Source organism: Rhamphochromis sp. 'chilingali' (genome assembly GCF_963969265.1).
Source record: "Rhamphochromis sp. 'chilingali' genome assembly, chromosome: 2".
Lineage (NCBI taxonomy): Eukaryota > Metazoa > Chordata > Actinopteri > Cichliformes > Cichlidae > Rhamphochromis > Rhamphochromis sp. 'chilingali'.
The window spans coordinates 1,138,816-1,153,072 of NC_137930.1; the positions used below are offsets into that span (position 1 = coordinate 1,138,816).

At 43.2% G+C, this 14,257-nt stretch overlaps 1 protein-coding gene across 1 annotated transcript; it reads right to left on the reverse strand.

Moving 5' to 3' along the window:
- Window positions 1-3,317: 3,317 nt before the first annotated feature.
- On the reverse strand, window positions 3,318-8,114 carry kcnj11l (potassium inwardly rectifying channel subfamily J member 11, like). The gene is made up of 6 exons (XM_080875994.1): window positions 7,982-8,114; window positions 6,887-7,049; window positions 6,348-6,587; window positions 6,007-6,276; window positions 5,689-5,896; window positions 3,318-4,571 (listed from the first exon to the last, which is right to left on the reverse strand). The coding sequence occupies exons 2-6, from the start codon at window positions 7,043-7,045 to the stop codon at window positions 4,141-4,143; spliced, it is 1,308 nt and encodes a 435-aa protein (XP_080732120.1). The 5' UTR covers window positions 7,046-7,049; window positions 7,982-8,114; the 3' UTR covers window positions 3,318-4,140.
- Between the last annotated feature and the right edge of the window lie 6,143 nt (window positions 8,115-14,257).

Consider the following 14,257-nt stretch of genomic DNA (forward strand, 5'->3'; position numbering starts at 1 on the left):
CTGTGTTGCTTCTTTTTTTTAAAGAACAAACAAAAACACATAGATTCATCCGCCAGTTACATAGTCCCTCTGTGGAGGGAGATTATTCTCATGATCCACAAGCATAAACTCTGATTTATAGATGAGCTCCGTGATGTGTTGAATGTGCGCTGCACTGGTGATGACTTCAAACACTCTTAATAACAGCATTCAAACTGCAATAACTTTTGATAACGATGACCAGCTGTTTATTAGTCATCGAGCTTATATAAACAGTATGTCACAAAGGTGAGTACACGCCACACATTTTTGTAGATATTTTGTTTTATCTTTTCATGGGACAACACTGAAGATATACGGAGCCAGTCTATAGGGGTTCAGGCCCATGCAGAACAGCAGTGGGGACAGAGCATCTCCTTGGTAGATCTCACATTTGATGCTGACTTATGCTATGGGCTTGAAGTTGGCCTCTAGTGTTGTCCGCCACATCCCCATTGAGTTCCTGATGAAGGCTCTTGGGTCCTGCTGGTTTGTATAGTTCCAGGCTGTCCAGGATCCAGGTGTGGGGCATTGAGTCATAGGCCTTCTTGTAATCCAGGCAGTGCACAGGTTGGTCAGCCTAGTCTTGCAGTCTTGGGTGAGTGCTCTCTCTACCAGTAGTTGATGATTCGCTCCACTGGTATTCCTGCCAATTCCTTTCTGTGCCCCACTTGTGTATTAAGCCATTATTATCAGGAAGTCCTAAAAACTCCCTGAAAAGCCTTCAGCTGATCCAAAATGCTGCAGCAAGAGTCCTGACAGGGACTAGAAAGAGAGCAGATTTCTCCTGTTTTGGCTTCCTGTTAAATCCAGAATTGAATTCAAAATCCTGCTCCTCACATACAAGGTCTTAAATAATCAGGCCCCATCTTATCTTAATGACCTTGTAGTACCATATCACCCTATTAGAGCACTTCGCTCTCACACTGCAGGCCTACTTGTTGTTCCTAGAGTATTTAAAAGTAGAATGGGAGGCAGAGCCTTCAGTTTTCAGGCCCCTCTTCTGTGGAACCAGCTTCCAGTTTGGATTCAGGAGACAGACACTATCTCTACTTTCAAGATTAGGCTTCAAACTTTCCTTTTTGCTAAAGCATATAGTTAGGGCTGGACCAGGTGACCCTGAATCCTCCCTTAGTTATGCTGCAATAGACGTAGGCTGCCGGGGATTCCCATGATGCATTGAGTTTTTCCTTTCCAGTCACCTTTCTCACTCACTATGTGTTAACAGACCTCTCTGCATTGAATCATATCTGTTATTAACCTCTGTCTCTCTTCCACAGCATGTCTTTATCCTGTCTTCCTTCTCTCACCCCAACCAATCACAGCAGATGGCCCCGCCCCTCCCTGAGCCTGGTTCTGCCGGAGGTTTCTTCCTGTTAAAAGGGAGTTTTTCCTTCCCACTGTCGCCAAAGTGCTGCTCATAGGCTCGTATCTATTATTGTAGGATCTACTGTACAATATAAAGCACCTTGAGGCAACTGTTGTTGTGATTTGGCGCTATATAAATAAAATTGAATTGAATTGAATGTGCCTGTTCATCTTAGCCGCTATGATGCCTGACAGGAGCTTCCACCTGGTACTGAGGCAGGTTACTGGCCAGTAGTTGGATGGGACTGGTTCCTTCTGGGGGTCCCTGAGGATCTGGACTGTCCGCCGTTCAGTAAGCCATTCTGGGTGGGGAGGTTGCTGTGGTCTGCTCTTAGATCCAGTAGCCACTGAGTATTGCTGTTATGGTTGCGTCCTTCTCCTGTACGCTCTTGCAGTATTGCTCTGTCTCCAGCCTTGGTGGTGCTGTCCTCATATTGGCCCCGCTTGGCACTTTCCAAGGCCTCAGGTATGGGCAGCTTGCTGTCAGTGGCGGTCCTAGCCTGTTTGGCGCCCCGGGTGAACACTCCCTCTGGGCGTGACTCCCTTCAGTAAGCTACATTGGTGTCTACTGTTTACTATCATAGCCAAGTGACTAACAAACGTAAACAGAAGTTTTCACTATCACTACTAATTAATGTTATCTTGTTGTATCTGTGTTGTGGCCAGTGCGATCCTCTCTGCTGTTGCATGCTGGGGCAGCAGGTTGAGGGTCACAGACGCCAGCAGACTAAATAAACTGATCCACAAGGCCAGTAATGTTGTGGGGATGGAGCTGGACTCTGTTAGGGTGGTGTCTGAGAGGCAGATGTTGTCCAAGATAAAGACAATGTTGGATAACACCTCCCACCTACTCCATGACGTGCTGGCTGGTCACAGGAGCACGCTCAGTACGGAACGACACAGGAAATCATTCCTTCCTGTGGCTCCCTGTACAACTCCTCCATCTAACACACTGTGAACACTGCAATGGTCACAGCCTTTTTACACACGCTTTTCTACTCTGGAATATTCTTGTCAAATTTGGCTTTGAACTTTTCTTGTCCATCTTGGTTTTAATTTTGCACTCCAGCATGAACACAAATCCCCCTTGGATTTACATCATTATAAATGAAATGTGCTCTATCTGGAAGCAGCAGGCCCCGCCCCTTTCAACGGGTTGTGTGAGACTTTAAATCATCGAACTGTAAATTATAATTTTAAATTGTTATTGATCCTTTACCCCGAGTCCTAAAGTGTCGATTTATTTTCTTACTCCTCTTATATTTATTGTTTGTTTACTTGCTGTAGCTGGAGCCTCGTCGTCTCGACCACGATGCCGCCCCGGGCAACCGCCCGTATCAAAAACCGCTGCTGCTTGCTGTACTGCGTAGGCACCTCCTACATCGCACCTTTCTCCAAATTCGATAGTCGGCTACTTTTCCTCTGTGCTACCTTGATCTTGGAGTAGTCTCCTTCTCCGTGGAGGGTTCTGCTCCTTGCGGTTTCATCTTACAGCATCTCACTGATTACTTCTGTCGTGGAGTAGATCACATATATACACGTATATATTCATGTGAGGGTCGGAGCACAAACGTGAGTACATACAAATCACTTCGTTTGTAAGTATTAAATGAATAATTTCCCTTCGTACTCTGAACCTTCCATCATGCATCGTGTGTGCTGCTGTCTCACTGGTCTATTGCACCATCTAGTGTTACAGAGTGGTATTACACTAACTGAAAGCCCAGCTCAACACGAGTCTCAGATGATATCTTAAGACAAAGCGGTTATTTCTTCACAGGAAGGACCTGGAATCTGCCCTGAAATCCTTTCAAAATAAAGCTTGACCTGCACTTTAAATCCAGCTTGTGGGTCACAGACAGCACAAAAAGGATGATAAAAAAACATATTTATTAAACATCACAAATATTGAAATACATATCCAAGCCCTACAGAAGAGATCTAAAGCAGCAGGAGATGTGCTACAAACCTCAGCACTCACGGGAGTGTCTTTGTCTACAGTGTACAGTACTTACACACACACAGGGTTTAATGTGACTGTTAAATCATTTAGAACTAAAGGAGGAGACAAGCACGAGGACATGAAAGGAGACAACAAGCTAAGTGTGTCCTAAAATCTCAGCAGGGTTAAGTCTATTAAAATAGTCAGCATGAACACGATGGACACAAAAACCATGTTGTGGTCAGTTTCCTGTGTCTGTTGTATGCGGTAAACGTACATTTCTAATGCGTAATATCACTAACAGGAGCTTCGACAGCATGTGTTCCATCTATAACATTCAGTGTTTTTAAAATAATGTTCATTTCTGTCTTCTACACAAATATTTAATGTTTTCCAGCTCTGAGAAACCTTTGTGCACTGCATTGTGGGAGATCGGCATCCTTTAACACAGCGGTCCCCAACCCCCGGGCCTCGGTACCGGTCCGTGAGTCGTTTGGTACCGGGCCGCGAGAGTAGAGGCTCAGGTGTGAAATGTCTGGTTTTCAGGGTTTTTATCGGTTTTCAGTGTTATTTTGTTATCGTTTTTATCGTTTACTCGGTGTTCCTGGGTCTTTTCACGAGTGTTATGAATAAATCTTCTTTTTTTCAGTACTAGTTTTATTTTGTTGTATTTATCCGCGACACCTTAAAGGCCGGTCCGTGAAAATATTGTCGGGCATAAACCGGTCCATGACGCAAATAAGGTTGGGGACCGCTGCTTTAACAGGCACATGACTGCAGTTCACCTGGGTGTGCAGCAGCGGGCGCTGTGTTCAGTCGCTTAGCTCTCCGAGCGCGTCCTCTTCGATCTGCCGTCCGATCACCTCCAACTGGACTGTCTTTTTCTGTCCTTTCTGCTCCACCTCCTTCTCTGCTTTATCTGACTGGGCGTACCAGGGCTGAGGCGTGGAGCTGTCGTAGGCCCGCCCTCCTCTGCGGAACCCCCCTCTGCCGGCTCGAACCAGCCCCCATCCCTGCAGCTGGACGTCGGACCCTCCTTCCTGGACTCCTCTGGTTTGGTTGAGCTCCTTGGCGCTGAGAGACGACATCCGCACGGGAACCGTGTTTCCGAACTTGGAGTAGTCGACACAGTACCTGCTGTCCTCCTCCGTGATGATGGAGACGAAGCGCCTCCCCCACAGAATCTCCTCGGGTATATAGGAGGTCCGCGCCTGCATGGTGATCCCCGTCGTCTCCACCACACCTTAAAGAAGAAATAGAGGGTGCATGGAGATATAAGGTTAAAGGTCAAAAACCTGTTTGTAATGCAGTCCAGAAGTTTTATTCATTCAGTGTCGCTTTACAGCTGCAGGCGCCTGCAGGACTCTTTATAAAGTTCAATTCAAATCATAACAACAGGATATTTCTAACTTTAGAGATGTTGCACAAATGGAAGAAAGCAGTCTTACATATTTGTTTAATATGTGCGTTGAAGGACATGTCCTGGTCAAAAATGACTCCAAGGTTCCTCACAGCGTTACTGGAGGCCAAGGTAATGCCATCCAGAGGAAGAATCTGGTTAGATACCATATTTCTAGGCTTTTCAGGGCCGAGTACAATAACCTCAGTTTGATCTGAATTAAGAAGCAGAAAGTTAGCAGCCATCCAGGTCTTTATGTCTTTAAGACATTCCTGCAGTTTAACTCATTGGTGTGTGTTATCTGGCTTCATGGACAGATAGAGCTGGGTGTCATCTGCATAGCAGTGTAAATGTATGCTATGTCTTCTAATGATGCTGCCTAAGGGAAGCATGTATAATGTAAACAGAATTGGTCCTAGCACTGAACCCTGTGGAACTCCATAATTAACCTCAGTGTGTGAAGAGGACTCTCCATTTACATGCACAAACTGGAGTCTATTAGATAGATATGATACAAACCACTGCAGCACAGTACCTGTAATACCTACAGCATGTTCTAATCGCTCTAATAGGATATTATGGTCGACAGTATCGAACGCTGCACTGAGGTCTAGCAGGACAAGCACAGAGATGAGTCCACTGTCAGAGGCCATAAGAAGATCATTTGTAACCTTCACTAAAGCTGTTTCTGTGCTGTGATGAGCTCTGAAACCTGACTGAAACTAACGAGTCGTCTGCTTTACGCTACGTGTTTGAGAATTATACCACGGAGTCAGGTACTTCTGATTTAAGTCTATTTTTCACCAGAGCTACAGTATCCAGAGTCGTACGCAGTGACAGGAGGTAAAGTTATTAACAAGATGATGGACCTCTGTTGGAGCAATGTTCAGGTAGCTGCTCTGTGTTGGCAGTGAAGATGATAACAGTGGGTGGATGATATAAAGGAAGGTAAAGATCTCACCTTCCAGGATGACGATGATCTCCAGGTCCTCGGAGGCCAGTGACTGGGCAGACAGCTCGTAGAGAGGACTCCCTCGCTCCATGGTGTGGCTGATGATCAGGGGAGACACCAGGAAGATGCCGTTACTCCTGAGGGGGTTCTCCACCTGGATGTCCAGCTGGCACACGGGGATCACCTCGCCTTCTGACGTCACCGTCCGCCGGATCACCTGAAGAGAAGATTTCAGTTTTGTGTCTGTATCTTCAGGATTGGTTTGCATTACTGGGGCTGTTTTGTTTTGTATGCGTGATGTGGAGCTCAGGTGAAGTTGTAGGTCACCTGCAGCTGGACGGTGGCTGAGATGATCATGCTCTTCCTCAGATCTCCCACTCTGAACATGAAAGTGGGGCGGCCATTTCGAGGAGCGATGACGGCGTTTTTGGAGAAGATGAGTGTTTCTGCTCGCCGGTTGGCCTGCGCCGTCTTCATGAACACGCAGCCGAGCATCACGGCGTTGATGATCAGCCCCAAAATGTTCTGAATGATCAACACGGTGATGGCCAGCGGACACTCCTCCGTCACCATCCTGCCACCAAAACCGATGGTCACCTAGACGGGAAACATCCAGGATTACCACAAGACAGAAGTCTACACCCGCATCAGCAGGAAGCAACTCTCACCTGGACTTCAATGGAGAAGAGGAAGGCAGAGGTGAAGGAGTGGATGGCTGTGACGCAGGGGACTGGGCCCGGCTCGCCGTTGGGGTCGCGGGGCTCCAGGTCTCCGTGAGCGAAGGCGAGGAGCCACCAGATCATAGCGAAGAGCATCCAGGAGCAGAGGAAGGCAGAGGTGAAGATGAGGAGGGAGTGCTGCCACTTCAGGTCCACCATGGTGGTGAAAACGTCCTGCAGGAAACGACCCTGAACCACACCACAAAGCCTCCCGTCAGCAAACCGTCCTCTCTTTTTCCTCGTTCTACCCCTGGACCTTTTCTTCCCATCGCCCGTAACAACATTTAACTTATTCTGGATTCCGGCTTATCAAAGTAAAAGGATGTTTAACAGATAAAAACGCAGTGGAGCTCCCAGACGCTCCGCCCTCCATCCGCTGTAGCTTTTTATCTACATTCTGCCACAGAGCAGCAAACAGAAAAGTCCTGCACATCTGAAGCTTTCATTGCATGCTGAACCGCATCATAACCAAACACTCGCTGCTCTACCTGTTCCCTGATGTTCTTGTGAGCCACGTTACAGGATCCGGTCTTGGTGATGAAGCGGGCTCTCTGAGACCTCGAACGGCTGCGGTTTGGCTGGTTCTGGTCCTCCGCCAGCCGGGTCAGCAGGAAGCCGTCCGGCAGGAGGCCCTTCCTGGCCAACATGACGCTGCGCACGTGAAAAATACAACTTAAACATAAATACAGCTGCGAAAGGTTCGTCATCAACACCAAGAAAACAGCAGATTTACAGCATATAATTCTTAAGTGAGGCAAAAATGATGAATTCATAAATACTGTAAAAGAAATTTGTCAATAATCTTCTGAACTTTGGACTTTTGGTGAGTAAGCCGTTTGAAGGAGATTCTCTACTTCCTGTTACTGACGAGATGCATCTCTGACATCCCAAAGACATTTAAATTAAACGTAAACAAAAAACACAACAGTAACATAATAATAAAATAAAAACTAAAAAGATAAAAATAGTAAAACAACTCAATTAAATAACAAAATAAAACAATAAAAACTGCAAACATGTGCGTGTACGTGCACGTGAGCCATGTTAGATCTTTATTATATAACTGTAATATTATTGTGTTATTTCCTCTTTATTTTGTTAATACAATGAATACGTGAATATAAACAACAATAATTTATCACAGTTCAAAAATAATCAGTTACAACTAATTTAAAAACTGTTTCAAGTCGACTATACCTGCTATCATCCTGCAACATATTACATTACATTATCATAGACAGTGCTGGGACCTGTTTTAAGTTGACTGGTGATGTATGTGACAGCCTGGAGGATGTGACCTCTGCTCTCCCATGTTTACTGTCGAGGCAGAAAGGCGGAAATGACGACAGTTAATTGTCCAAAACAGTCTCTTATTCCTGCAGGTGTGTGCAGGTGGCATCATTTCCACGGTGGTCACAAAAAAGAATCTAACTCCATATTAACAGAAACCAACGCGAGCATCAGCATCCTTCTTTACGTCCTCGCGTTTGTTGGTTCCTATCACCATAACGACACGCGCGTCTCTCTGCAGGTGACACTGATGACCGCACTGATAAAACCCGCTTAGAGTCACGCGACGTTACCTGGGCGGGAGTGAGCTGATGGAGTTGAATAAAGGTGGTGTTCCTGAGCGGGGTGTCTTAAACCGACGGGAACGGCAGCACGGACTCCATCATTCAGCCATCAGGATGTCCTCAGCACCACCCGAGCATCGACCTGAGTCAGGTTAGAACATGATATAGGTGAGGTTCCGGCCTGGACTTTCAAAATAATACACTAAAGGTGCCGTTTATGATGTTTTTGGTCATTAAAGAACAAAGTAGACCATGCGCTATAACAGACTGAGTATAATATCGATTGGACTCAATTACAGGCTGATCATATAGTTAATCGATAATTCAGTGCAACGGGAAATTGCAAAGATGTTCAGGTAACTTGTCAAATAGTTTAACGAATGAGAGGAATTTAATTATGAAAGTGCATTTCCGGTGTTGGGTGTGGTGAATGTGATGACCTTGACGTTGAGCTGCAGGAGGCTCAGCAGAGGCTTCCTGGTGCCTGCAGGGGGCAGCAGAGGAGACGAGGCGCGTGTGTGCGCGCGTGTGTGTAAACATTAACACATTTATACATCAATGAAAGTGAAATGAAACATTTAAAAGACAAAAGCAGCTCCTATTAACTGAACATCGCGTGGTAAAATCCGCTCTGAACAAAAAAGAAATCAAACACATTCACTTGTATTATATTTAACCAAATATTTGACTTATTTATTACAGAAAACAGAATCTTACAGACGATAAAACAGTAACCTCAGGTGGTTTTATTCATTCTCTTATTTTTCTGCATTACTCCTTAAATATGTTGGTCCTGACTGATGGCCTGAACGTAACTGTCTTCCCTTGAAGCTATTTTTGACTTGTCAATGTGAACATTGACACCAGAGGAGGTTGAGGACATTAAAACCTCCCTCGGAGCGCTGTGCGGAGACGTGGCCGCAGTCAGGGCACAGCAGGAGCTGCTTCTGGGGCTTCTGGAGGAGGTAAAACAGCTACGCCTCCAAAATGCCGAGAAGGACAGACGGATCATGGATCTCGAGCGGCGGGTGGATGAGCTGGAGCAGTACACCCGTACGAACGACGTGGTCATCAGCGGTATTAAAATCAAGCCGCGCTCGTACGCGCGCGCGGTGGCCGGGAACGTCGGGGAGCCCAGCGACGAGGAGACCCGCTCGGTAGAGCAACAGGTGGCGTCCTTCCTCCAAAGCAAGGGGATAGAGATGGACCTGGAGCACATAGAAGCATGTCACTCACTGCCCAGGAGGAGTGACAGACCGCCGGTGTTCCAGATCTACTGGAGTTTAGATCAACTGGCGTTGGTCGAACAGGTGTGCGGCAGTCTTGCGTTTCAGGAGCTGCTACCGACAAACCAGCAAAAAAAACGCCAAATGTGTCATCTGTGACACTTGTGAGGTTGTCTCAAACACACTCCGTCAGTCTTGATGCTGTTGAACAACAAAATGTTTAAAATGTGGCGAGTTTACCTGGTGATATCCTCACGCGCGACGCGATCGCGAAAACAGCAAACAATTAACACCACGCCGATGTTGTTCACAGGACAGCAAGAGTAAACGATCGGGAGACTCTTGTCGTCGTCATCGTTCCCCTCGCACGGTTTATTTCACCGAATTCAGCGTTTTTGCTTCACAACTACAGCGAGCAGTTTACTTTGTGCACTAACATGGACTCGAGTCAACCAGCGCCACCTCTGGCCAAGTGCCACAGCCTACAGCCAGATCAACCTGTGACACACATCTGCACCACGTTTGAATTCGTGTCATGCACATTTGTACCTTTCAACTGTGTCTGTTTGTGCGTCATGCAAATAAACCTTTGACAAGAATGAAATGATATCATATATTCCTTATTGGCCTACATTTGTACAAAATTCCAAATTATATACACAAAGTCATAGAAATCACCACTCCAATTGGTCATCATGATTTTGATATTCTCTTTTCCCATAACAATGAAATACGCCTTGGACAAATATGACACATCGATATTTCATTAGTGTTGTCACATCACATCCTGTAAGCATCATCTGCCTGTGTCCTTTCCCTGGAAATTAATATTTCCAGCCAATATAGGCAATCCATCAACATGGCTGGAGAGTTGGTAGTTATATATAAAGTCAGTGACTCAGGTGTGTCGCTTGGTTTGTCATCTGTTTGTGAGACTGGAGGAGACGTAGAAATCTTTTGTTTTAAATCTTAGTTAGGAAGATTCCTGTTTGAAAACAAGCACGTTTTGTGAGAAATGCAAGAAGTACATCTGCAGAAAATACACAGTTACATTCTGTCCATCATGTGGACAAAACTGAAAATGTTGAGCATTGAAAAACTGAGAACGTTGGGCAAGTTCAACAGAAATGTGTTTGTAAGAACGAAAAACCAAATTGTTCCTAAAATAGTTATGGAAAGTCTAACTGTTGTATGTCTGTGTTCTACATGTTTATCTGATGGGAAATAAAGTTGCTATTGTTTTATTGCAGTTTTTGAACAATTCTGAGTGGATTTACACAGTACGGGTCAGAATGACCCGCAACAAAATCAATGTCACTCTTTTGTTCTTCAACATAATACAAGGGTTCATTTCCAAAACTTGCCTATGATCTTCAATTTGTAGCAGATCCACTATCACACAGCAGCTAGAGCAGTTTCAAATGGAGGTCAGTCCACTGCTGCCACCTGTGGCCAAGTACCATAGCCTATTACTAGATTAACTTGTGACACATCTTCACCTGCTGCTATGATCACATTGAGTAGAGGCTGAGTGGCTGCACTTACCCCTGGTACATCCAAATCTACCCACAAACATGTTGAAAGATGCAATGGCAGCAATGTGGATTGTCAACACTAAAAACAATCAGTAAGCAAAGACAACAGGGATCATTTGTTTCTGTTTATTTAGCATGTACAACATTTGTAGTCGCCTTCTGCACAGGGGAAGTCCACACACACTGTGTGGTACCACTTTCCACAGAAGGTGCATTCAGTCTGCAAGATTGAATGAGATTGTCAGAGTCATTGTCTGACTGTTTATTACTGATCACCTGCTGTACATTCACAGTAACTGCCATCTCCTTATAAATGTTTATTAGATTGACCACACTTATACAGACTGTATATCACAACCAACTCTAACATGTTTGTTCGCAGAGAAAAGACACAGACAGACTGCGCTAACGACATGTGATGTTACAACACTGGTGAAATATTAGTGTCATTTCATTCATTTCAAAGGTTTATTTGCATGACGCACAAACAGACACAATTGAAAGGTACAAATGTGCATGACACGAATTCAAATGTGGTGCAGATGTGTGTCACAGGTTGATCTGGCTGTAGGCTGTGGCACGTGGCCAGAGGTGGCGCTGGTTGACTCGACTCCATGTTAGTGCACAAAGTAAACTGCTCGCTGTAGTTGTGAAGCAAAAACGCTGAAACCGGAGAAATAAACCGTGCGAGGGGAACGATAACGACGACAAGAGTCTCCCGATCGTTGACTCTTGCTGTCCTGTGAACAACATCGGCGTGGTGTTACTTGTTTGCTGTTTTCGCGATCGCGTCGCGCGTGAGGATATCACCAGGTAAACTCGCCACATTTTAAACATTTTGTTGTTCAACAGCATCAAGACTGACGGAGTGTGTTTGAGACAACCTCACAAGTGTCACAGATGACACATTTGGCGTTTTTTTTGCTGGTTTGTCGGTAGCAGCTCCTGAAACGCAAGACTGCCGCACACCTGTTCGACCAACGCCAGTTGATCTAAACGCCAGTAGATCTGGAACACCGGCCATCATTATGAGATTTGTCAATCGGAAGAACAAGGTCGCACTGCTGAAACAAGGACGCAAACTGAAAGGCACGGACGTTTTCATTAATGAGCATCTGACACGAAAAAACGCAGACATCGCGAGGAAGGCAAGGCAACTGAAGAAGAACGGTAAAATACAACATACATGGGTAACAAACTGTAAGATTTTCATTAAGCTAAACGGGACACCAGAAGAGGCAAAAGTACTGATAGTGAGGAACATGGAGGATCTGGACAAGTATAACTGACACCAATGTATCAATTACACCAGGAAATGACATGGACACGTTGAAATTAGTTCTTCAACAGAAAGTAATTGATCTAGATTGTGAATATAAGGAGCATAATATAATAGATCCAGAAATAGATTCTGAAAATAACTTTCTCTCTACTTTTGTTAAAAATTGTAATTATTTCACTCAGGAACAATATGAAAAAGAAATTAACCTAGACGGGAAGCTCTCATTAATTCACTTTAACAGCAGAAGTATGTACTCTAATTTTGATTTCATTAAGGACTATTTGCAACAATTTTCTCGCCCCTTTAGTGTTATAGCCATCACTGAAACTTGGTTCAATGTCGATAAAGGAATAGATTTTTGTTTGAATGGATATGATTTAAAATACATGAATAGATTAAATAAGGCGGGCGGCGGGGTTGCTATATATGTTCATAACTCTATAAAATATAATGTTGTAACAACGATGTCTATGGCTATTGATGGAATTTTGGAATGTTTGACTATTGAGATTATGAATGAAAAAAAGAGAAATGTTATAATAAGTTGTATATATCGGACACCCAGTTCAAGTATTGACACTTTTAATGAATGGATAGAAAAAACGTTTGCTTCGGTGAACCAAAAATTACTATTTATCTGTGGTGATTTTAACATTGATTTGCTAAATCCAACAAGGTTAAAAGCCATTGATGACTTTACTGACACAATGTACAGCTTATCACTATATCCAACAATAACAAAGCCAAGCAGAATAACATCACATAGCGCCACTATTATTGACAACATTTTTACTAATGTCATGGATTTCCAAATTAATAGTGGTCTGCTTGTCTGTGATATAACTGACCACTTACCAGTTTTTACTTTGTGTGACTGTGATTTAAAAAAAATAGATACCAAGATCATGATAGCAAAGCGAACAATAAATGAAGAAGCAATTCATGCCTTCAATTTCGATTTAGCACAACAAGATTGGAGTTCGGTGTATGAAGAGTCAGATGTGGACAAGGCTTATGATAATTTTCTAGATATTTTTACTATGTGGTACAATAAACATTGTCCTGTAAACGAACACATGACAAAGAAAAAAAAGATAAAAAGTCCTTGGCTCACAAAAGGAATTATTAATGCTTGCAAAAAGAAAAACAATCTGTATAAACAGTTTATCAAAGTAAAAACAAAAGAAGTGGAACAAAGATATAAAGCATATAGAAATAAATTGACTGATATTATAAGAACGAGCAAACAACTTTATTATAGAAGAAGATTATATGAAAATAAAAACAATATAAAAGGAACTTGGGATGTGTTAAACAACTTAATTAAACAAGGATCTTCTGGAACATCATATCCTGAATATTTTACTGATGCAAATGGTGAAAATCACAACATGAGTAATATTGTCGATGGGTTCAATAAATTCTTCATAAATGTTGGCCCTGAACTAGCAGCAGACATCCCGTGTCATAAAAATGAAAATATCAGTAATATAAAATCAAATCCCTTTTCACGGTTCCTCTCAGCTACAAATGAGCAAGAAGTAATAAATATCACATTAAAATGTAAAAGTAAGTCTTCAATGGATTATCATGACATAAATATGTCTGTAGTTAAACAGGTTATTCTGAATATTGCTAGTCCCTTAACATATATCTGTAATTTATCATTTCAGTCCGGTTGTTTTCCAAAAAAAATGAAAATTGCGAAAGTAATACCACTATATAAAAGTAATGACAAACACAGTTTTACCAATTATAGGCCTATTTCTCTACTGCCTCAATTCTCAAAAATTCTAGAAAAACTTTTTAATTCAAGATTAGAAAAATTCCTTGAAAAACATCAAATAATAAATGTTGGTCAGTATGGTTTCAGAACACAAAGAACCACCTCAATGGCGATAATTGAGGCAGTAGAAGAAATTACTGATACACTGGATAAAAATAAATATGCAGTTGGTATTTTTGTTGACCTCAAAAAGGCCTTCGACACAATCAATCACTCAATTTTACTGGATAAATTGGAAAGATATGGTATTCGAGGGAAAGCTGGTAACTGGATAAAAAGTTACCTAACAGGTCGGGAACAATATGTTAGCATAGGGCATTACCATTCAGAGAAACTTGGTATTACATGTGGTGTTCCCCAAGGGTCAGTGTTGGGACCAAAACTTTTCAATGTATACATAAATGATATTTTTGATGTTTCTCAAGTACTTAAACTCATACTGTTCGCAGATGACAC